The sequence below is a fragment of the Danio rerio genome, chromosome 4, assembly GCF_049306965.1.
Source record: "Danio rerio strain Tuebingen ecotype United States chromosome 4, GRCz12tu, whole genome shotgun sequence".
In the NCBI taxonomy this organism is placed as follows: Eukaryota; Metazoa; Chordata; class Actinopteri; order Cypriniformes; family Danionidae; genus Danio; species Danio rerio.
In genome coordinates this window covers 32,686,382-32,712,812 of record NC_133179.1, presented here as the reverse complement: position 1 = coordinate 32,712,812, position 26,431 = coordinate 32,686,382, and the positions used below count along the sequence as shown (strand labels likewise).

Here is a 26,431-nt window from a genome sequence, read left to right as displayed (position 1 = left end):
CAGAGTAGTAATGTGCCTATGTATGACCTAAGCACATTAATCAAAAGTAGGCAGTGGTAGGAGCTACAATGGTTTTATGTTTCAAATGTTTTCTCCTATCTGAGAGGATATATTCAAACATTTGAACAAAGGAAGAGTCATGCCTGATTGTCTTTTGTGATGTCGGCATAGAAATTCTTCTTTTTCACTTCTGAAGTTTCCCCAATCCACAACAATGGCCTGGTTTTGGATTGCATTCTGCATATTTTTAGACTATCCTGGCGGCATGCTGTTTTTTTCTTCTGTAAAAACAGTGAAAATGTCCCCAACCAGTGCTTAAATCTCCTGTAGTGTTGTGGCATTCTGCATCAATGCCATTAAATATATGAAAAGCTGTTTGGTGGGTTTTAATGTTTTATACAGGCTACCTTGCAGCAGAATATTTTGAGCATGTGTGCTGAACAAATGTACACTACAAGGAATGAACAATGTTCTTTTCCCTCACAAGCCAGAAGACACTGCTGCAAGTATTTGTGTATTGTTTGCTGGCAGAAAGCATGTACACATGCATGTATTATTGCACTGCTGAAATCAGTTTCAATTTTGTCCGGTTGTAGGTGTTTTTTAAAACATTTTTAAGAAAGTCCTGTAAAAGACATGTTAGCCAGTGCTGGATGGATGGTGTACTCTGGTCAGATGAGAGCATTTCAGCAACTGGAACAACTGTTGGCCCTGTTGTTGATGTTGCAGAAGAACAGTACATGCTTAACATTCCTTGGATTAGCAACAACTGTTCCTGTTGCATCCAGGCATAAGCGAAGAGTGCCTTTTTTTGGAAGTTATTTAAAACTTGTCGCTGATCAGTTGTGTACATGTGAGTGATGACTGCACAAACTGCAGAGAATAATGGTTTAGATGACTGAACTCATGGTTAAGGTCTTGTTCTTCTAGGATTTTCATGCAATCCAGAAAAGGATGTGTGTCCATTCTGTTTTCAAGTTTTTTTTTTCACTGGAAATCTTTTGCAGTACTGTGAGGGGAGGTAGCTCGTTTGTGTTTCCCTCAATTAGCTTTTGCTCATCAGCACCATCAATTTTTTTGGTGTGAAGATGAATGGGTGTTAATATAGCCAACTTGCCCTTTAGTGATTCCCTTTCACTTGCACTGGTACGCCTGCAAGAATGGGTTTTAACCACAGCGGTTCGAACTGTAGTTCTGCCGAGAGACTAAAAGGTTATCAGAATGATTGTAAAAAAACTGCATTTCTAGTCAAACCATTCTTCTGCAATCTCATACCAAAAACGGAAATAAGGGCAGTGTAAATAGCTATAAATGTGGGAGAGTGTTGATATTATGTGACTGTATTGTATTGCAATATGGAAAAATAAAATGTTGAGGTTAAATCAAAAGTAATTCACAAATACTTGAAAATGAAATGATTTAATGACAATAATTCTCTATGGTTACAACTGAATTAATTACAAAATAACTGTAAAATGATAAAACATAAAATGATAAAACATTTGATATAAACTGTACCCAGCTTAAATGTAAAATTAAAGTTACCAGAGGTAGAAGGAGAGACACAAGGGGAGGAATAGAGAGACAAAGAGAGCTGGCCCAGAAGTTAGCCTGATTGCAGTAGAGTCAGAGAAGATGTAGTGTAGATGAGGGGCCTGTTTCAGAATGGAGGTTAAGTGAAAACTCAGAGTATTTGAACCCTGAAATGAGAGAAACTCTGGGTTTTCTGTTTCAAAATGGCAGATTTGTTAAACTCGAGAAAGCAGGTTAAGTCAAGCCTGTTTCTGAAAGAGAGGTAACTTTAACTCAGAGTCAGTTACCGTGGTAACTTACTCTGTGAATCTAACCTGGTCCGGAGCAGGTTTTATTTTCTAAACTCTGAGTTTCAGTCGGTCTCCTCCCCTTTTTTAAAGATAAAGCGGTATTTTACTTAGCCTTACGTCTCCGCACACCTGTTTTAGAGCTCATTTTGGAGATGTGCATAAAAACGATTGATGGAAACGTCATGATTCACATAACTTATTAAAATAAGCATAATAAAACATGTGCATAACTGAATAGGTTCAACTTTTATTTGATAAGATGCGCATGAACTACGAAGGAAACACTTAACAAATTACAGTATGTAAATTAAAAAAAGGTTTGTTAGAGATGATGATGAAAAAGTGTGTGAATGGACAAACCAGCAGACTGAACACACAGTAGAACATCTTAAAATGTTGTTTTGGTCATTCTAAAATGCCTTAACTGTTTCAGTATTAGTGTATATTATTAATTACTCCAGTTTTGCACAAATTTATGTAATATATTTGGATGGAAACATAGATATTGCCTACATTTTTGTCACACACAGAACAAAGTCACATACGAGAATGGCTTGTCCTTTTTTCATAAATAATTAGCTTAAACTTTGACATGTACTGTTACTAGATTAATGGGATTACTATTCTTTCTAAAAAGTATTTTTAGCACTGCTTACCTTCTAAATGTTATATCAACCTCTATCACTTGATCAATAAAAAGGCAGACACACAAGTGCACTGTTAAATCAATTAAAATTGATGTGTATAAAAGTTTAGAAACATTTTATGAAACGTCACACATTACATTACTTATTTTATTATACTTAAATATTTAAATACTTTAAATTAAAAAATTACCCATTAACTTGAGCAGCTGTTTTCTCACGCTAACTGTCTGTTTCACTGATGGTTGCTTCTTTTTAAATATATACACTCATATTTGCTATAACTTTGCATGAGCAGATCAAATTCAGCCGGAAAAAGAAATGCTGATCTCTTTTTTTTAAGATGTTGCCATAGTCACTCGTAATATCTGTGCTCCATTGATAATGTCTTTTTATAGTCACAGTGTGCGCGCTTAACTCTGAGTTGGTCTACTCAAAGTTGATTGATCTAACTCAGATCAGCTATACTGAAACCGAAACCGAGTTCAAGTTTAAACTCCGAGTTGTTTGAACCTCCTTACTGAAACAGGCCCCAGGAGAGGAGCAGAGCAGGAGAGCACAGAGACAAAAAAAGAGAGCCCAGGAAAAGAAACAGAGCAGAGTTTTACACCTATTTTGTATCTTTCTTGACCATGTGACTAAAGCCCAAATACTGAGACATTCAAACTGACCAATCAACATGTGAACAGATCATAAAACGTCCACATACCAGGCCCTGATCTTTTCTGTATCTGCCAAAGACCAAAGTTCTTACGAGGAGAAGACTTTACTGAAGACAATGAATAGTGCAGTTCCTCAACAGTGATGTTAACCGGTCTTCTTCAAGTAACTTAACCCAAAGTACAGTCTGTGAGACACTACTTTATAACAAAAGATGTAACCCCTATATAGAATACCCAACTGCTTTGAGTGGGTCACAAGTCTTGAGTTCCAGTAGATCATTTGGTTTACACCTTTTCAGACGCAGTACCCATATTTGTGTTTACACGAAGGCCTCAATTTTGAGAACTCTGTTCTCTATTGTGAAGTTTCATGTGAGTGCTGAGGCTTCTTTTATGTTTAAAGCCCTTTCCACACTTACTGCACCTTAAACGACCCTCTCCTGAGTGAATCTTCATGTGGTTCCTAACGGAGTCTTTGCGTGTGAGACTCTTTCCACACTGATAACATGTGAACACTATGGTTCCAGTGTGACCTTCCATGTGGTTCTTGAGGCTAGCTTTGGTTGTTAAGCTCTTTCCACACTGAGCACATGTAAACGGCTTCTCTCCAGTGTGAGTTATCATGTGTTGTTTGAGTGTGCTTTTACATATGTAACCTTTACCACACTCTGTGCAAAAGTAAGATTTTTCTCCAGTGTGAATCCTCATGTGGTTGTTAAAGTTTTGTTTTTTAAGAAAACGTTTCCCACACTGTGTGCAAGTAAAACTTCTCTCTCCTTTGTGAGTTTTCATGTGGGTTTCAAGGTTGCCCTTTTGCCTAAAACTCTTTCCACACTGAGGGCAAGAGTAAGGCTTTTCCCCAGTGTGAATTCTCGTGTGGGCTGCACAGTTTCCTGCATGAGTGAAGCTTTTTCCACACTGTTGGCATGTGTAGGGCCTCTCCCCAGTGTGAATTCTCATGTGCACTGCAAAGTTTCCTGCATTAGAGCAGCTTTTTCCACACTGTTGGCATGTGTACTTCCTCTCTCCAGTGTGAATTCTCCTGTGCGCTGCAAAGTTTCCTGCATGATAGAAGCTTTTTCCACACTGTTGGCATGTGTACGGCCTCTCTCCAGTGTGAATTCTCATGTGGTTTATAATGTTTTGTCTATAAGCAAAATTCTTTCCACAATGTTTACAGCTAAAATTACACCCAGATTTGGATTTACGAGGTCTTCCGCGTGAAGCCTTTTTAGTCAGTGTAGGTTTTTCATCAGTTGTTATTTCTTGAGGTTTCTCAAACTGATGTTTCTCTTCCATTTCATTCCATTGAGTCTCTTCTTTCAGCACCATCAGGTCTTAAAAAAAAAAAAAAAAAAAAAAACTTTAGTATGAAGGCACAAAGTGACAAGCATGAAATGGATGTTTCACAAATTTAAATGACCCGACCATTTTCTCTTCATCATGTGCTTTTAAACATTTCCTTACTTCTTTGTTTGTGTTCAACAAAATGAAGAAACTCAAAGGTTTAAAGTGAAGTTTAATTTTAAACTAATTTCGAGAGGAGCATGTGCTCATGATTGACCAGCTGGTCCACATTAGCCAATGATGATCCTCCAATCAAAGGATCCCAAGTCACTTTATAAATCCTCATTTCCTTTCTACAACTATCTCTGTCTGGAAGAAACCCCCCTTCTCCCCTTTTTCCAGAATGGATGGCATGGTGGCTCAGTGACTAGCACTGTTGCCTCTCAGCAATAATACCTATGCCGTTTGGTCCTCGCTGAGCCATCTGGTATTTCTGTGCGAAGTTTGCATGTTTTCTGGGGTTTCCCCGGGGTTCCCTGGTTTCCTCCCGCTAAAGGTCTGCATTCCCGCAGGACCCGACCAGATTTCTGCGGCGCGGGAATAAATTTCCGGATAAATCGCGGGAGCGGTCGGTAACGGGTTTAATTTGGGATGGGAGCGGGCTGTCTAGCAATATCGCGGATATTGCTATGAGAGAGCGAGCGAGCTTTGCCTGTGTGTGTTCTTGGTGCTTGTGTGTGTGTTAGTGTGCGCGCGAATGAGAGAGAGAGAGAGTGAGTGAGAGAGCTTTCCCAGATAGCAAAATACACTCGAGCCAGTTCCGGCTAGATTCTCGCCTGCCAGAGACTTACCACTCAGCCCGGCTCCGGCTGCCGGACTCCGGATGCTTGTGGACTCACTGCCCAATTCCGGCCCGAATCAATCGGGCCAGATGCGGCGGCCGTAAGCGAGCCGACGCTGCCGCATCCGCGCCGGAATCGGCCCGAGAGTAATTTGTGCTGCGGCCCGGAGCTGGCGCGACTCAGTATTCATATACCTTTATATAAAACCTTTTGGTATTACATTGGTACTTGATACATGGTATTACAAGCCTTTGAGTTGATATAACAGCAAACGCCTGTGTGTCTGCTTGGTGCTTGTGTGTGTGTTAGTGCGCGCGCGTATGAGAGAGAGAGAGAGATTTGTTTGTGTGTGTGTGCTTGGTGCTGTGTGTGTGTGTGTGTGTGTGTGTGTGTGTGTGTTTATACAGACAGCTTGGCTGTCTGGACTGTATAGCTGTAGGATTTTCGGTTTTGTTCTCCCCCGCTCTTTAGCGGGATCGGGCGCGGCGGCCAGAAAACGGGGCGGGTCGGGCAGCGGCACAATAAATTCTTAATATAAGTGGGAGCGGTCGGGTTCGGGCTAAAACCTGGCGGGTGCGGGCGGGAGCGGGATTCAAAATTTAGTCCCGCGCAGATCTCTACCTCCCGCCATCCAAATGTGCTCTATATTATAGATAAAATAAGCCTTAAACCTTTTTTATAATGTCTTACTCTCAGGAAGTTTGCCTTGGCCTCAGCAGCGGGGGAGTTTGAGATCGACCTGAGCTCGATCTCCCCTTGCCCTGCAAAAGGGGAGAGCCCTGGGCTCGAGAATCCCTAAGGCTTGGGCTCTCTCCCGGGATAGCATGCCAAACAAGCTATGTATAAATCATGAGCTAAGTGTGAACTCTTGAAACCACACTAGGGAGAGAGTAAATGGTGAGGCTGTTTTCATTTCTGCGTCAACTATCACTTAAAAGGGTTCCTATTATGAACCTTTATTTACAAGATGTTTGCTCAGAATGTGTCTGAGGTTTCAGTTCAAAACCAGATCATATACCTTGCAGAAAATTTTATTTGGGGGATCAGAGTAAAACCAAGCTCTTTTTGTGCTTGTGGCTTTAAATGCAAATTATCAATGCACTCGCTCTAGATTACTAGTGTCATGTTCCCTAATTTGTATCTTTTACTCAATTAAACAGTTTTAAATTGCTTGGAAGAACCGATTGAGTCAAATCCTGCATGTTCATAGCAAGTACGCATAATTCACACTTATGAGTTTGCATTATTGTATATAATTTATGCAAATGTTTCCCAGTACTGGGTTGCATTTGGAAGGGCATCCTCCCTTTAAAACATATGCTGGATAAGTTGGTGGTTCATTCCGTTGTAGTTGCCCCTGATGAATAAAGGGACTAAGCTGAAGCAAAATGATTGACTGAACTTATGCAAACGCTTATTGCTACATTTGCTGTAAACTTGCCATCTCCTCATCACTCCAGATGACATACTTTGCTACTCGTTTTCATTTAGTTGTACTTTTGTCTTTGTTTTCTTGCCTTTGTGCATTTCCTGAGGCTTAGCTTAAGACCTATGTGGTCACATATCTGACAAGATGCAGAAATGCCAAAAAGGTTACCTGCTGTTACCTGCTTCAATCAAGGACAGTGACAACCTGATAAATATACAAATAATAATGTTTAGCGATGTGAAACGTCTGTTAATGAACACCCAGTATACTTTTATAACCATAGGGGCTGTTTCATAAAAGTGGCTTAAAAAAGCGAGGATTACAGTCAAAATCTTGACTTCAATGAGTTGAACAAAATGTCCACGCTTAAATTGGCTCCATAACAGCAAGTTGAAGATCATTTGATCTAACTAATCTGAGTTCAGTAGAAATAATCTAGATAACTGCCCGTGCACGTTACTGTCATAAAACTCTGAAGGTCGTGCACAGATGCATCGATTATGTTGTGTGCTACCATTTTAACAACGATGAAAGAGCTCTGAAATGAGACACAGCAATGTTCACAGTGAGTGAGTAGCATTTGATTTTTGAGATCAATTATATAATAATTTAAACATAACAATCAAAAACTACGGCTTGCAACAAAGCAAGAAACAAGGCGGACAGGAAATTACAGATTTTAAAATCGGCCATTAATTAGGCCTATAAATGTTAAGTTAAATATTTGTCACAATACATTGAAATATGTGCTTCGTGCACGCAAGACAGAGAGAGAGAGAGAGAGAGAGTTTGCGCTTACTGCCAATTGTTGCTTGCAAGAAAAAGTTAATGTATTGAAGGCTTCCTGTAACATTCAAAATGTACTTAACATCAGCACATCAAGTTTAAGATAATGGCTACAAATAGCCGTGCACGCACAAGCAGCTGGATTTTTAAATTGCTCTCAAAACTGCTGCAAATTGCAAAAAGGGTCTGGATGCAGACATGATGCAGTCTCAGGCCGGTGCAATCTCAGCCGGACATGCGCATTCAGAGTGATGCAATCTCAGCCGGACATGCGCAATCAAAACAGCACTCAGCCGCATATGCGCATACGGGCACACTTTCGCTCTCTGTGACAGATGCTTCACGTACGGACACATGCTGTAGGTATGTTTCACTCGCGATGTTATTAAATGTGTTGTTTTTAATTATTGGGTGAATGTTGTTAAAAACTATCGTCATATGTATCTGATATATCCTGCACACAGGCCTCTCGATGTCATCCGTGTGTTTTTGAGATAAAGCAAACAGTTTAGCGGCCGCTAGCTTGTTGACAGTAAATTAATTTATTCATGAGATTAAATAGGGTAACAATTACAGAAAGTTTGCATTAGATAACATCAGTTCATACATTAGTTAGCACGAATTTACCATGAACAACACATACGTTAAGCTTTAATTAATCTTTACTAATGTTAAATAAACATATGCATCAATTAAAAAGTATTTCTTTACATTAACAGCTTAACATAATTAACTAATGTTAACTTTCACAGACTAATGTATTTTTTCTTTGATTAAATGACATGACACAATGAACAACACATTTATTCATTAATACTAAATCGCTGTTAACGTAAACTTATACATGTTACTTAATGCAGTTAACATGAACAAATAATGAACAATAGTTCAGGTTCAACACTTCACAATCTTCAACTGGCGTGTTATTCATGTTTGTAGACTCTTTTCTAATATGATTGATCACTAGCAAAGCATTAGTTAAGGGAATTAGGAAGCTTTTTGTAAAATGAACACTACTTCAACAAGTGTTACATTTGTAAACTTTATGCTGACTTACAACTAACCCAACATTATAATGATGTGTTACTAACATCTGTGGGTTTATTGCAAAGCAGTGATTAATGATTTTGCTGTATCTCAAATCAGTGAAAACCATTTACACATCTCTTTCAGATCCTTTACTACGTTACATAACAGGGAGAACATTGCCAGAATAAAAAAAAAAAAAAATTGAAGAAAATTTTTTTAAAACAAGAGCTTTGTGAAATTCAAATCAGTAAAGAGTTTACAAATGTTAGTAACACAATGTTGGAGTGATGTACACATTACAATAAAGTTTGTTAGTCCCTTAACAGATGGTTTGTTACTGATAAACCATGCTAGTTAAGACTTAGCAAACGCTAGTAACACAGTTTATTAATGTCAAAGTAGTGTACAATGTACTAAAAGAATCCTAATTCCAATAACTAATGCTTTGTTTGTGATAAATTGTGTTGGTAAAGAGTCCACAAACATGAATAACATGCAAGTTGAACATTGTGTAGCACTGAATCTGGGTCATTGTTCATTATTTGTTCATGTTAACTAATGCAGTAACTAACATTACAATATTAATAAGTTTAGAATAACTAAGATTCACTATTACTGAATAAACATGTTGGTTATTGTTTGGTCATGTTATCTAACCCACAAATAAGTAATAATAATAATAAATAATAATAATAATTCCTTACATTTATATAGCGCTTTTCTGGGCACTCAAAGCGTTTTACACAATGGGGGGGGGGATCTCCTCATCCACCACCAGTGTGCAGCATCTACCTGGATGACGCAACGGCAGCCATTTTGACCGCACACCAGCTGATTGGTGGAGAGGAGACAGAGATGAAACCAATTGGAATATGGGGATGGTTAGGAGGCCATGATGGACAGAGGCCAGTGGGCAGATTTGGCCAGGATGCCGGGGTTAAACCCCTACTCTTTTCGAAGGACATCCTGGGATTTTTAACGACCACAGAGAGTCGGGACCTCGGTTTAACGTCTCATCCGAAAGACGGCGCTCACTGAGCAGTATAACGTCCCCGTCACTATACTGGGGCATTAGGACCCACACAGACCGCAGGTTGGGCGCCCCCTGCTGGCCTCACTAACACCACTTCCGGCAGCAACCTAGCTTTCCCATGTGGTCTCCCATCCAGGTACTGACTGGGCACAGCCCTGCTTAGCTTTAGTGGGAGACCATGTGAGAGTTGCAGAGAGCTAGCTGCTAGCTGCACTAGTACAAGTGTAAGTAAACATTAATTAAGCTATTAAAAAAAAGGGATACATTAAAATATCCCTTTAAGAGTATATTAACATTCAAAAAGCTTATGTAAATATCATTGTTCACCATCAGTTCATGTTAAATTCATGTAAATATTTATCGAAGTATTATCTGATATAACAAGTTTTTCATAATTTGGTATCTAAATTAATTTGTTTAGACAATAATGAAAACCATGAATATTTTACCAGCTCTGTTTTATGGTGTTGATTTGAAAAGCAACAGGGCAGTTTGCAGGTGACCTGCTCTATATAATTTGTTAAGGTGTTACTTAACATTATTTTATAAACGTATCTTTATAGGAACTGCCATACAACAGTTGTAAATTAATTTGAATGTTAACAAAGGACAATAATAAATACATGTACACAAGAGATATGTGGAATACAAAAATATGATTTTTACATGATTTATATGATTCTATACAGGGGCGGACTGGCCATCTGGCAATTCTGGCAAATGCCAGAAGGGCCGGAGCAGTTTTAAAATGTGGGCCGGTCAGGTTTAAAAAATTTTTTTTTTTAATATCTATTGTTTTTACATGCTGGCAGCTTTTATCTCTTGCAATATGTGAATATAATGCTGCTGTTGATGACAATAGTAATAATACTACTAATAATGATGATTGAAAATTATAATTATGATACATATTAAGCATTTGGACCAATCGGCGATGGCCGGCCGGTCTCGAGATGGGCCGACCCAATCAGAGGTTGTGGATTATGCTGATGTAATCAAAATCTGGCAAGATAGTCAAACCGTAAATGCAACAAAAGCTAACGTTAATGTCAAATATGGACCATAAAAAAGTGAAGGCGGTAAAGGTCAGGGAGAGCAAGAAAAGGGCTCTAAAATCAGATGCTGCCAGATTCATAAAATTAACCGAAATATTCGCGAGAGGAGGTGTAAATGCATCGGAGGACAGTAGCGCGGTAGAGGAGGTAACAGACATCCCAAGATAGAAAGTCATTTCCGGGGGATACAGAGTTGATTTGCAGGAGGTAGTGGATTAAGCCTGGTTTATACTTCTGCGTTAAGTGACCGGCGTAACTCACGGCGCAGGCAACACGCGCAGCTGTGCATTTATACTTCTGCATGCGGTCTCTGTTGGTCTGCATTAACACTTCCGAAATACTAGTTGGCAGTGTGGTGTAAATGTTCCTCTGTGTAGAGTTTCTTCGCTTCTGTTTTGCTTTTCCTGAACACTTCCTGGTTGTACAAGTGACTCAAATCTCACTAATTTTGAGGCAGGAACCAGCGGACGTGCAACAACTTTAACTACGAGGTAAACAAAACAAAACTTTCCATCCGGAGCTCCTACACGGCACTCCACACTTGTAAACAATCGTTTGCGCCATTTGCGCGGCTCTCAGTCCCGCCCAGACTCGTCAGCGCTACCAAGCCGACCAATCACAGAGCTTGCGCTATGCGTTGTTGTGATGTGTAGTTACAATTTTTGAGAGGTGCGCGTCAGCCACGCCGACGGCCACGTCGAAAGACTTTGCGTCAGCGCCGTAGCATACGCCGGCGTTTGACGCAGAAGTATAAATCAGCCTTTAGTGTTTGAGTAGTGAGCGACGTATTTGTGAAGGGGGGCGTGTGCGCGCGAGACGTACTTGAAGAGCGGTGGGGGTGAGTTGCACGCGACGTACCTGAAAAGCTAGTAAGGATGCAGTGGAGAGAGGCATGTGCAACATATTTAAGGACCGGGCAGGAGCGCGCGGTTTCCAGGAGATTATCATTCATTTGTGTGGATCCAGGAGTGTCTATGCATTTCAGGGATACTCCCACAACTTCCGAGAGACTTGGGATGTCTGAGGTAGGAAGAGAATAGAAAATAAAGCAGGTCACACATCGGATGCGCCGCGACACGGCGAGCACATGTCAGTTGAAAGTGTGGCACATCAGACGCGCATATTCACATGACAGCTGCCGACTTTTGTACCTTAGAAACTTTTGTTTAGAAATTAGAATTCTGAAATGCATGGCGTTATGCGGCGCGACGCTGTGCGTCGCCGAGCGGCACTTCTGGTGTGTGACTGACCCCCTTAATTATACTAAAATATATTGATTAATTTTAATGTCATTCACGCTACTTCTGACAGTTTTTGACAGTAACCTACACTGTGTTTAACAGTTAACTCAGCGTGGAACTCCCATACATTTTAAAATATCATTATAAGCAGATAACGTGGAATTTAGGGTATACACAGAACAGCTATAGCCATAGCACTGTAGGAATTTGTAGTCAACTCTAAATACATAGCTAGTCTTTAAAGTAAAACATTAAATACATGCATATGTCACAGTATGTAGGTGCAACATAGACTTTTTACAGGCAATATTGTAGTATATCTATGCAATAGTCAGACATTGGCTTGCTTATGTTCTTCCTTTCCTGACTCCTGTGTTCATCTACTCAAAACTAGATTGTTTCTGGACCCAGTGGCAGTGCAGATAGCCTGACTGCTGCAGCAGAGTCAAGTGTCATGGAGGTAGGAATACAGCCATAAGAGAAACACACCCTGACACAAATGCTGACAGTTTCTTAATACTGTGTACAGAAAACTGATATAGAAACCACAAACCAATTAGGGGTTGTCAGTGGGGGCTAGTTCACCACAGATGTCTGGTCAGAGGCAACGAGCTCCAGTCAATCCAGAATTCTTTTTTTTTTTTCACAAAGTTTCCAACAAGTACTGAGCATGCAAGTGCTAAACATCACTTCGGGGTATCCATGTAGGTTGGTGTGTGTGTGTGTGTGTGTGTGTGTGAGAGAGAGAGTGCGTGTGTGTGGTCCCAAAACAAATAAGAATAAACTGGCTGATTGCCAGAAACACTTCAAAATAAAAGCTCATGTAAGTCTTTAAGACTGTGGCTAATTAACGATAAATTAACCCTTATGATAGGAGTAGCCTGTGAATGTGTGTCACACACACACAAATGGAGATGCAGCACTAGCAACACTTAAGCATACTTTATATCACAAAAAGCTATATATCATGAAGGATTAAAAAAAAATGTACAAATCTGCTAGTATACACAAATATTTCTGCTTTTTGTTATATATTGTATTGCCTTTTGTGCTACTGTAATTACTTAAGTGTAATAAATTTTTTCACATTTGCTAGGACACATTTCTCTATAGAGGACACTTTTGCAAAACTCTTGACACAGTGAGCACAACAGAAGTATATGTGGGCTGAAATATGGATCAATTCTCATTGTTTTGGCACAAAATGCATTCAATGATTAATTGTCTCAAATTTCATCAATTTTTTTCTCACTCAGACACAACAACTGACAAAAGTCTTTGGACATACAGGACATTTTGCACATGCTTACATACGGTTTTCAAAACTGTTAAACATCTGTTCAAAACAAGAACATAATGCAAAACTGAATAAGACAGCAAATTTTAAAAATGCAGTTTAACCAGCCGGACTAGCATTACTACTGTATCTGTATCAGTGGTTGGTGTGGATACAAATTCTTGTATTTTGGAATTCCTTAGTCCAAAATAAATAAATAAATAAATAAACAACATAAAACATTGGGGAATTCTACATCATGTCTGATTCATATATTGCAGTTATAAACAATATATATTGCAATTATAAACAGAGATGTTTCCTTGTTTTACACAAGAAATCACTGTGTAATGCTGTATGTTGTTAGTGTTTTTTAGCTCATTGTTTTGTGAGAGTCAAAGTGTGTTTGTCGGCTGTCAACCTTTGCTAGTGTTCTGGAAGAATAAGTTTGAGACCTGAATAAAATGTTGTGGTAGTTGTAGTGCATTTTGAATGTGAAATAAACCGTTTTGCCACGCTGAAAATCTGTTTAGAGAATTGTGTGAAGAGTTTTGTAAAAGTGACCTACGTATTGAGAAATGTGTCCTAGCATCTGTAAAAACTGTAATGTGTATTCCAATGTTGAGAGCAGTCACTTAGAAAACATTTTCTGCAATATTTTCCTTCTATACTGTGTTTATTAACTAGGATGTTGCTGGAAGCTGCTCTGCCAATACCAGTGGTATGAGAAAAGATGCTACTGTAGGCCTAGCAGAAACAGGGAGGAGTGTGGTAGAGGTAGGAAAAACAAAACAGTTACACACTATACTTTGGGTTTGTAATTAACTAAAGTAGAGGTGACACACAGGACAATAATAGTAATTATGTCTACATAGTTACATTTGAACTTAACCGTACATTAGGTCATAATTATTTTAGGTCATTATTTATTCATTAGGTCACCTATAATTATTTCATAATTTCATGTACAGGCAGAGCAGACAGGAGAGGCAGAGCTTGCAGGAGAAGCAGAGCACACAGATGAGCCCCAGATGTTGACTGGTTTACACAGCCTAAACCTACAGACCGTGACCTGTTTTTCACGTACCATCCCAGACAAACATCCAAAAATGCAGTTGTGAAGAAAGTATTTCATTGTGAGGATGGCACAAATCGGAAGTGGCTGACGTACTCTGAGAGGAGGCATACTCTGTTTTGTTCAGTTTGTCTTGCTTATGCCAAGCCCTGTGATAGTGGCAATCCATTTATTGTAGGAATGAGAGATTGGAGGCATATACATCAGAGAATTGAAGAGCACCAACAAAGTTTTGTCCACAGAAATTGTGCAGAAGCGTACTTCTTGAGGGCCAGCAAAGCTAACATAAATCATTTACTTACTTACTACTAAAAGACAGTCAGTCATTCTCTGCTATGTGAATGATGTTGTCCATGAGCGACTTGTTGCTGTTGTCAGTTGTGAGGCGTCGTCTGGGAGGTACTTTAGTCAGTTAGTTAAAGAAGTCATTGATACACTACAGCTGGACATGAGTAATTGTATTGGAAATTCTACAGATGGAGCTGCAAATATGCAAGGCCAGTACAATGGCTTCTCTGCCTTGCTTTCTTCACACTCTCCAAACCAAGTACATGTGTGGTGTTATGCACATATCCTGAACCTTGTGATGGGAGAAACCAAAGAAGTAGTTATAGAAAGTGAATCACTATTCTCACTACTAAATGACCTAGCAGTTTTCATTCGAGAATCCTATCAAAGAATGAATGTCTGGGAGAAAAAGAGTCAGGACCCTCACCACAGATGGCTCTCTTCTATAGGAGAGACAAGCTGGTGTGCCAAGGATGCTACTCTGAAGAAGGTCTTTGGATTTTTTTGGCAACCCACAAAACACATTATTTGTGGATGTGGTTCTCACTTTGACAAATATTGAAGAGATGGCAAGTCAAAAGCCAAATGTATGTGTCAAAGCCAGAGGGTTTAAGGTGGCCCTGCTTAAGTATGAAACCATACCTACTGCCCAAACATTTTTGTGTGTATCAGAGCAAACATCTCCTCTCTCCAAGTACCTACAAACCAGTGGATTGGACATTCTGACAGCACATCGGATGGTTGTGGAAACTCAAAAAGCTCTGCAAAAGAATGCTAGAAACTTTGACTCTGTGAAAAGTGCAGCAGACATCTTTGTGCAGTGGGCTAATGCCAAGCTACAGGAACAGAATGAAGACACTGAGCTGGAAGTGCAAACTGAGCTGGCAAAGAAAAGGACAAGGAAAAGACAGAGGAGTTGGCTCAGGATGAGGTGGAAAGGGACGTGGAAATGGCCTACAAGACTAAGGTACACCATGACATCATGGATAATCACTGAAAGCATCCATCAACGCTTTCTGACACATGGCACAATGTTTGCAGACCTTGCTTATCTGGACCCTAGACGATTCTCAGAGATCAGAGAAAATGGACGGCCCAAGACGTCACTCACAGAACTAAGCAGATGCTTACTAAAGTTTGACAACCGAGCTACTGTAGACACTTTACAGTATGAGCTGACTTGCCTCGCTGGTCATTGGGAGAAACTGAAGAAGTCTGCAGTTGAGGAGTATACAACCAAGCTTGTGAGAGAGATACCCGTGGATGGAACTGATGAAGAACAGATAGAGATCATGAATAAAAGTTGTTCAACGTGTAAGAACTTTGCTGTTTGTTGTTATCAGCTTTTACAGCGATACAACTTGTTAACAGATGTTTACCATGTCATAGGCCTCGGGTACAAGTTCCTACTCACCCTGTCTGTCACCCAGGTTGCTTGTGAGAGAAGCTTCTCCACACTCAAATTTGTAAAAAAATCGACTCAGGAGCACCATATCCAATGATCACTTGGAGGCATTTATGTTGATGGCAACTGAAAAGGAAACTCTTATGTCCCTAGATACAGATGTTGTAATTGACAGAGTGGCAGAGAAGAGTGAATTGCTGCGACGCCTGCTGACAATACAATCAAGTACAGTGACCAGCAAGAAGCATGGACAAAATGACAGTAAGGCAAGAGTGATGAACAAGTCAGCCAGATAGCCATACAAATATAATAAAACAGTGGCAATAAAGAACAACATTGCAGAAAATGACATGTATAGTTTTTTTGTAAATAAAAGTACGCCAAAGTGTTGCTAGTGCTGCGTGTCCATTTGTGTGTAAAGCTCTCTCTCTGTGTGTGTGTGTGTGCGTGAGACACATTCAAAGGTTACTTCTATCATATAATAGCAGACAAACATTTTTAATTAAGTTTTTACTGCATGTATACATTTTTTATAAAGAGGTTGTTTTTGTTCCAGTCACATACATTTAAATGTTTTAATATCTATTACATTTGGTACTGCATATATTATTTCACCATCTGTACACTAATATAATGTGTGGATGAGTCCATGGGTGGGTCTTTGTCGGTGTGGTAATGTGGGCTGGTGTGGCTACAGTGCCAGGGCTGAATTTTTGTCCTAGGCCGCCCCTGATTCTATATGATTATATTTTTATATGGTTCTCTTCAATTTATCCTTACAGGTGGATCACTTAGTCATAAAACATCTGCATTGACTCCTCAGATGTCGATATCTGCACTGATATTGCCACAATAGAATGAACCGCCAACTTATTCAGCATATGTTTTTACGCAGCGGATGCCCTGGAAAACATCCATACACACTCATTCACACACACACTCGTACATTACGGACAATTTAGTTTACCCATTTCACCTGTACCGCATGTCTTTGGACTTGTGGAGGAAACCGCAGCACCCGGAGGAAAACCCACACAAACATGGGGAGAACATGCAAACTCCACACAGAAATGCCAACTGACCCAGCCGAGGCTTGAACCATTTACCTTCTTGCTGTGAGGCGAACGTGCTAACCACTGCACTGTGATTAGAAATCATTATAAATATAATTCTTTATTTGAAAGTTTTAAAAACATTTGTGCTTTTTCTGCAATAAAGGAATATAAACAGGTTCTTGATAATCATTTATTAAGTCATACAGTTATACATATCTGTTTATTTTGTGATGAAGAAATATAAATGGGTGTTTTTTTTTCAGTTTCAATGTAATTAATGAAACTAAGTCAACTAAAATATTTTCTACCTGTAGCATGTTTTTTCATAAAAGTTTTAAATACTGTAATATAGATGGTATAGTACTGTACTACTGAAATGGTAAAGCACTATAACGTGTCTATATAAATGTATATTTTTTATGTGGAAGGAATGTGTAGAAATGTTTTATTTAACAGTGCAATAACATGTCATGTATTTTGCCAATATAAACACATTTTACACGTGTGAAGTAATGAAGTTATTAAGACAATATTAGAAATGTCTATCAGCTATTATTTTAAATAAAATCCTGGCAGCGTCCCAAATCTTTTTATAATAGGAGTTGACAGGCTACCTTGTGACATAATAATGTGTATACATAGGTATTTGTTTTGTCTGTCGTACTTTTAGTTTGTAAACTGTATTTTGGCATAATTCCATCTTTGACCCGCTGCAACGTGCGTGGGCACGAGAATACACATGTTCAAATGCGCATGAGCAACAGAGATTGCATCGATAGGGAAGAGGCCAAGATAGCGTCGTAGCAAGTCGCTTTTGCTGTAGCTCTTAAAGTTTGCTCGGACCCGGGGATAAGTTAATGTTCAGGAACTAACTCAAAGATGTTGCAAAAGTTATGAGCTAAAAAGCTATCGTTTTATTTTTTTTCAAGCTTCCCTGTATGCTGAGTTTGAAAGACGAGTGCTATTGATAGCTATTTGATAACTTAAACGTGTTTGCTAAAACTGCTGCACAGACTAGACGAAAAAGAAGAAATTGTAGTCGCAATACACAGCTATGCAAGGAGAAATCTCATTTTTGAAATTGATACACAGCCTGGGCAATTTGTGTCTTTACCTGAAAACACCCGAACTAAATCTTGCCAAAAAAAGTAAACCAAGCTCTGACAGTCCTACGGTGAGTGGTGCAACACTTATGAGATTCTTGCAGAGGATGGAAGCCATGCACGGGGAGCCTTTTTTTTCATGGGGTTGAAAAAAAAAGGTACTTGAAAACTCAAATTCAATTAAACAGATAATGAACTCCATCGAGTTCCAACTGTGGAATACCTTGAAAAAATCATCAATATAACCAATATAATATATAACAATATAACAATATAATTTTAGGACCTAAAAATTCATTCTTTAACAAAAAAAGAAGTCTCAATGGCGGTGCCTGCTGGTACGTGATATTTCTAAAACAGATTTCTTTACAATTTAAAATGACCTCTCCATATATTTCATTTAATTAATTTATTTTTATTTTTTTGTTGTAGATACTGCTGTCCTTAAAAACTTAAAACTAGTGCTGTCAATTGATTTTTTTTAAAAATTACTAATTAAAATCACACTTTATTTTAAAATTAATTGCGATTAATCACATTTAAAAGACTGAAACTTGTTATTTTGGCTATTCAAATGTAAAATTAATTTAAACGCAAGACAAAAACTATTTAAATTCAAAATATAATTGATTATTAGAATTTTTGTTTAACTTGTAACACAGATTTCTTCATCTAAACATTATACCACAATAAACCATCAAGATCCTGACTTGACAGCCATATTAATTACAGAAATAAAAACACAGGCATGTTAGTGCCATTTTAATTTCAAAACAATCAATAAAGAATATAAAAAAACGAGCCAATAAAGAAAATAATTATTTTCAAGTTATTTTTCAAATAAAAAAATGCCAAAATACAGGCATTCCAAATATGGAAAATTATGATAAAAAATAAAAGTATTAAATACAAACAATTGTACTCCTCGTAAAGTTGTATTGCTGTGAGTTGAGAACATTAATTATAAAAGTAGAAAAATTTTGCTTAGTCCTCCTTTACATTCATCCAGTTACTAAAACAGTCCTGTCTGTTGACATCATCGGGGGACAATAGCCGTGTTTCCACTATCGCGCCTAAAGCGAGCGAGCCAAGGCCAGTGGCGTTTCCACTGTCACTTCCGGGGCCTGATCGGGCCAAAGCGGGGCTTTCTTGGGGCCAGTGGCCGGCCTTTTTCGGCCCGCCGAATACCTTGGGCCAAAAAGGGCCAGCCGGGGCTTCGGGGCGGAGTGAAAGGAGAGGCGGGCACAGTTTTCCGATCGCACACGAGTACATGCGCCAAACACATAAACAAACAAATAAATAAGAGAAAGAACACATCTGGAACAAATTATAGGCTGGGGTCTTTTTTGAATATGATCGCCCTTTTAAATGTAAGGCTGTTGCATAAAATGATAGTTTTAATAAGTCACTTTTCTTTGCTGCATCTCTTTGATGTTTCAATAACGCATACTAATCTTTACACCATATTAAAGACACAGCAGACAGTAAAGGTTTTCAAGAGGTTTTGTCAAGTTTAATAAGTGTGTTTTTTGCGCGTTTAGATGCCTGTGTATATGTGTGAGACAGAGGAAAAGAGCGCTCCATTAATAGCTCTGTTGATGCCGCGAGCGGCTTTTTTTCTTTTCTTTTTATTGTTTTAATTTATTTTAGAGATAATACACTATATGAATACAACAGAAAGACAAATTTCATGTCCGCTTTTGTAGGCTCAAAACAATAGTGTCATATCTAGATAAAATAGCCTAAGCTATATTTAAATAATTTAAAGAATTACAAATATCAGACAGGCCTATAACAAAATCACATTAAATAAATAAACCAATATAAAACTAACAAAAGCTATATAGGTATAACAATTAGGTACTATCAAACTGTTTCAAATTTATATTAAACTTTCATTTTTCAAAAGCCTCTATGAAAAAAAAGATTTTCTAAAAAATAAATAAATAAATTAACACCAGAAAATGTTTTAAATATTATTTATAAAGTATTTGGATACGATGATATTAATCAAATCATGCAAACAGAGCATTTTCGGGGTGAGTCAACGCAGAAACTAGGCGACCTTTTTTTTCTGTCTTCCAGCTGCGCAGCACTTTTTTGACGGGGAAAACTGCAAGTTCAAAATGTGTTCTGTGTCCTCAAACAAGTGTGTATGTTTTTATATAACATGGTAAAATTAAACAAAGGAAATTTAAAATACATAAACAGCTTTATTAGTGCATTGCTGCTGAGCGCAACGAAATATAGGCTATATTTTATTACGTGCTGCTCTTATGTGCTGAAACACTGAACACTTTACTTAAGATATAATAAGCAACATCTTTAAATAAAGGGAATCACCTATTAAGTGTTGTAAAGCCTATAGGGAAAAAAATCATGTTTCAGTTCTCTCCGGAGCATTTGGGATGAATGTTGGACAGCGTCTGTCTAGAGGATGTTATAAAATACATTTTATATAGAGTTGTTAAAGGAGAATTTTATATATGTGGTGTTATATTATGGATGTGTGCGCTCCCTGTGCTAGGTCCCTCCGTTGGTGGCAAGACCACTGGATTTCGATGCCAATAGTCGGTTGGCGAGTAAATGAATATGATGAATGAAAACACACAGGCATGTGCGTATAGACATGCGTTGTACTACTGTACAGTAACGTGTCATTTGTTTGTTTTGGTTGTCCTATTTTAATAGTTTCGTGATGATGTGCTTTATCTGCATGATTCTCACTGAAGTGGGCGGTTTGAGTGACGTTCGATTCGGGGGATGTTCTGGGGGCGGGGTTTGCTGACGCGCTGCAAGCTACTAGCCCCACAGTGGAAACGCGACATGATTTCAGCCTCACTGCTCAACCTCCCAGGCGATTGGCCCGGCCTGGCCCGATATAAGCCCTGGCTCGCACTGGCCTGATAGTGGAAATGCGGCTATTGTGGACCTTTTCTTTAGAATGATGTGAGCTGAGAGTGCAACGCTATCTGATGGCAATTCGTAACTTTTTGATTTAGTGGCTATGGACAACGTCGTTTAGGCAGGTTTGTTGCTAAGGAACGCACGCACACACACACACACACACACACACACACACTCACACTAGAGCTGCATGATTCTGGCTAAAATGAGAATCGCAATTTTTTTGCTTAAAAAAATATCACGATTTTCTCACGATTCCTTAGATGTAAAATAAAGGTATGGTAAAAACAAACATATGGCACAACATTGATTATAATATTATGTGTAGATCTACTGTTTTTTTCTATAAATTCTATTCTATATTAATCTATTTTTATAATAATTTTTATGCTGAATTATTATTTTTGAGATATATGCTTGCAATCTGTCATATTAGACAATTAAATTCACTGGTAAAATCAGACATTTGCCATTATCAGATTATATTTAACAATATATAGGCTAGAGTAGTTATACTGACATTGCAAACATTTATTTTCATGCACAACTGTGGGTTCGCTATGAAAGAAAAAAACATATCAAATGCTTGTCGTAATCATAATTCTAAAATGCGATATGATCATTTAAATGAAGTGCACACTTTCGGTTTCATTTTGACTGCTAAGTGCTTGTTCATACTTTGCACGTGGCTCCCAAACGATCACTCTGTGCCACAAACAGAATATTATTTACAACTGTATTACCCGTTACTCGCAACATATGCAGGTACTGTTCACTAAAGTAGACGCATGCGCATCTATCACTAAGTAGAGCGCGCGCGCCCGCCCTCTTTGTGATAACAGCTCACGGTCAGCAGCTCACGTCACGTGCGATTTCCCGATCGCGAAAACATTATTATATTAAAACAAAAGTTACATATTTAGGTGAATTATTCTTTATAAATACAGTATGTGACTCATTCAACATCATTAAGAGGTGTCAATGTCACTGAGCAACGTGTGTAAAACAATGAAAAGACTCGTGCAGCCGCCCATTTCTTCTCTCTTGAACTTGAAAATATAATTCGCAGAATCGTAGAAATGCTGGATTAAGATCGTCTAGGGGGTCGAATCGAGATTGCGATCTTTTAACGATTAATTGTGCAGCTCTTACTCACACACAATGCTCGTTTGCCAAATTTGCTTAAACTAAGCGTTCTAAAGTATGGCTGTATTTCACAAGGATTCTGACACAACAACGTGAGGCAGACATATGCAATTAAGGGGGAAACACGTCAAACTTAATGAAACATTGGAGGGCACATGCTGAAAGGCAGAGGAATGCGCTGTCTTTGACCGCTTTCGACTTCATCTGGCATTTCATTTACATGTACATCAATACTCTGATTTTAATATGATCAAGATAATACTCTTATTGAGAGTCTACCATGTAAACAGCGATGTTTGAGAACCTTTGAGAACGGAGGTTTTTCTTTCTGTTCGCCATGCGGTATCAAATTCCATTAAAACAGAAGTCGAAAGTTAAAAATGAAACACCCAAAATTGCATGAAACTGCAGAGTCTGGCGATGTGACATTAATTGTTTTATACTGAAACTTGCCTTCAAAAAGAGCTTCCTTGGTCTTGTCCATATTTCTTTGCACATTAAACACACGTCGACCACAACAGGGAAAAAAAAAACTGCAACTGCGTTAACTGCGTACATTTTTTTAAATGCGTTAATTATTTCAAATTAATACATTAAAAAAAAAAAACTTACATATACAGTAAGAACGATATAGCACAACATTTAGGCAGTTTTATACCTTGAAAATGGTTATTATTTCAAACTTACGCAGCATAACACTGTTTTTGGGATCTAAAAATTAATTCTTTAAAAAAAAGTCAAGCAAAAAGATTCCAATAGCACCGCCTGCTGGTACATGAAAAATATTGTCAATATTCAGAGAATTTCTGATGAACTTCACACTCAAATGTTTGCATTTCATCAACATGCTGTAATCCATTTCTTAATCAGCAAAAGTCATTTAGACTAGTTTGTTTGCCAGTTGTAGTCAGTGCAATGCTAAACGTAATTGTTCCACTATAATTTGTTTGCTTGTCTCATGTTGTCCCACAGCAAAATCATATAGTTTAGAATACTGTACAATGTTTTATAATAATTAATTATTTTAGTGTCCATTTCATTTAGCATATTTAAAAATTGGGGCATCCACATTTTCTGACACTTTAAACCAGGGTTTCTGCAGTTAAATGTTAAACTTTTTAAGACCATTATGAATTAAATTTTAGACTCATTAAGGGCTAAAGAATTTTTCAAATGGCCCAGATGGAAAATATTTCTATTTGCCCTATCAAAAAAAATGTATAATTTATTATAATTAATAATACAACAATAAATTAATAATAATTAAAATATTTGAGATATTTCTTAGATATTTCAAAAGATCCTAAATATTGTGCAAAAACAAGCAGCTTTACTTGTATCCATACACTTTTTTTTTTTACTACATAAACTATCTTTTAAATAATTAAAAAAATGAACAAATGTTTTAAAAGATTTACAATCTATAACAAACCAAAATAAGCACAACAATCTGTCCAGGTCGATGTCCCCAGCAGCAAATACATGTAGCACATTTAAACAAATGTTATTATAAGAAAAATAATTAAACCATTATTATAAATAGAGTTAAAATGACCTTTCTGAATAAAAAGTTTAAAGTTCTATTGAGTTGGATTGTTGGTGATTGTATGGGTTTTGGTTAAATTGGGTAGCAGAACATGAACAAAGGAAAGTGAAAAAAAAAAATTTAAGACCTAAAACACAATATTTCATTAAATCTAAGACTTTAAGGCCTAAAATTTTGATTTTGGAATTTAAGACATTTTAAGACCCCACGGAAACCCTGTTTAAACACAATAGCCCTGGCAATTAGTTATAATTATGCAATTCTAACTCAAATAGTATCTGTGAGAAATAGTAACATCTACTAGAATCAAGTTTAAACCCATAAAGAAGTTAATAAAAAAAAAAAAAAGTTGAAATTGTGATCGTGACATATGCAAATAGAAAGTACTAAGCCAACACTATCACTGTAATAGCAGATATCTTCTAATTACTGTAGGTTAAATATCATCAGCTCAGTTAAATTTGTTATTTATTTTATGTATCGCCAGTGCTTAAGGAAGCTTTACAAACAGTAGGAGAACAAGAAAAGCAGCAACATTAAAAAGGTAGAGAAAATGGGAGACTAATAATACATAAAAGAATGACAAAAGACTTGAGAACAAATAACATGAAATAAACTCATTCCTGTCATTCAGTGAGTGCTTATGTGCATTTAGGCAAACTAGGCAGCACATTTAATTTAATTTAGTATTCTTATTATTAAAACATATCTGAATGAGGATCAAATGACTGAGTTGGTGTTTGAGAATGAAAACCAACCTGTTTGTTCCTGCAAATCTTCCTGTTTGACTGTGAATGTTTCTTCAATCTTCACATCTTCACTCTCCTCTTTAATAAACGCCATCTTTATAACAGTGTGGAGATCAGTCACTCCAGCAGGAGTTTTTCTCTGCGTTTGGACACTTTATCCTGATTAAAATGACAAAACAATAAAAATGTTCCGTTTAAAATAAATAAAACAATAAACAGAAACAAAATAACTTCTCTTTAACACTTGCTTCAACAGTTTCTTTATATGAGAGTAATTAACAAAAATAAATCAGGTAAGTCTGAGCAAGAAACAACAGTCACAAATGAGCTGATTTAAACTAGTACTCCATTTCTTAGAAAGTATGTATACTTAGAATGGAATGACATACTATGTAATAAATAAAACCTTCAGTAAAACACACACTTATTACACACTTTTCTGTTTCAAACAATAGTTCTTATTACTATGAGTAAACTAGTACTGCGTTGTATAAAGAGTTAAAATAATATTGTCAACAGCAGGTACATAATTTAGCATCGGATGAAAAACCTTAAACTTTAATCAATCGGTTTACATCTGTGTAAAGTTTTAAAACAAACCTTAAATCGATCGGTTTATATTCAAGTAAAAGCTTTCAAACAAACCTTTCTCCAGTTGAATCACGGCGCTGGAGTGGCGCAGCCTTATGACGTCACACGCCACGCCAAAATAAAAGTCTTTTTTTGTTTAGCTTTTTTTGCCACTTACTGTTGCAGTCATGACTTATTGATACATTTCTTTCTCGTTTTACACTTTACACAACAAATCTGCAAATTTGAGGTTGATTAAAACTTTTAATCCAATCATTTAGCAGAATTTTGAAAAACTATTTTAACCCACTATTGTTTAAAGCAGAAAATCACAACACTCTAAAAGGTATAACAATTATCTGATGGGTGTTTTAAGCTAAAACTTTACAGACACATTCTGGAGACACAAGATCTTAAATCTTAAAAAAGGGATGAAATAGGTGGCCTAAATGTTTTAGTTTCACTAGGTGGGTAAATCCTCGGTTTCCCCACAGACCAAAGACATGCAGTATAGATAAACTAAATTAGCCGTAGTGTAGGCTAGTTTGTTGGTGCACTGACAATTCCCAGTCAGCAACTTCCCTTTGCCCCTGATCTGGCCCAAATCAACAGTTAGTGTTCCCCGGCTTAGAACTGGCCCACATCCTTTTAGCCAGAACTGAACCAAAGTAGTGCCACAACTCCACCAAGCTTGAGCCAAGTAATGCCTTTTTTTATGTGGCCCAGATATGGGTCTTGTATTCAAAATTAGTATTCTGTGTTCTGTTCTGTGGCCCTCATGTGGCTGACCACATATATTAAATCACACAACCAAAGTAAATCACACAACCAAAATTACAATCAAATAATACTTTAATCAATGCAAATAACATTCAGATACAGAAACAAGTATTGAACAAAATGTGGACAAATAAAGAGTTATAAAACTTTTTTACAACATTCAAACAGAAAAGTACAAAATAGAAACAATTGTTAGATAAATATCATATATTTGATGCAAAGATGATCTAATACACACATAAATACATGTAAATGTACATTTAAGTTTATACACACACACATATTACAGGTCAAAGTTTGGGGTCAGTCTGATTCTTTCATGTTGGCTTTGTCCCTTTATTAATCCAGGGTCACCACAGCAGAATAAACCACCAACTTATCCAGCACATTTTTACACAGTGGATGCTCTTCCAGCCGCAACCCATCTCCGGGAAACATCCACACACACACTCATACACTATGGACAATTTAGCCTACCCAATTCACCTGTACCACATGTCTTTGGACTGTGGGGGAAACCAGAGCAGCCAGAGACAATCCATGCGAATGCAGGGAGAACATGCAAACTCCACACAGAAATGTCTGTGAATGTCTGAGAAATGTGGGATTGAACCAGCGACCCAGCAACTTTCTTGCTGTGAGGCGACAGCACTACCTACTGTGCCACTGCATTGCCCAGTCTGATTCTTGTATGTTTTAA

At 37.7% G+C, this 26,431-nt stretch overlaps 1 protein-coding gene across 7 annotated transcripts; it reads right to left on the bottom strand.

The window, feature by feature from the left end:
* Nucleotides 1-1,403: 1,403 nt before the first annotated feature.
* On the bottom strand, nucleotides 1,404-25,087 carry znf1140 (zinc finger protein 1140). Of its 7 annotated transcripts, none has more exons than XR_012401416.1 (4): nucleotides 24,982-25,087; nucleotides 24,391-24,540; nucleotides 2,518-4,466; nucleotides 1,404-2,045 (listed from the first exon to the last, which is right to left on the bottom strand). XR_012401416.1 is itself a non-coding variant. In XM_073945496.1 (4 exons), exons 2-4 carry the CDS (start codon nucleotides 24,473-24,475, stop codon nucleotides 3,463-3,465), a joined length of 1,251 nt encoding a protein of 416 aa, XP_073801597.1. In that variant the 5' UTR covers nucleotides 24,476-24,540; nucleotides 24,982-25,087; the 3' UTR covers nucleotides 1,404-3,462.
* Between the last annotated feature and the right edge of the window lie 1,344 nt (nucleotides 25,088-26,431).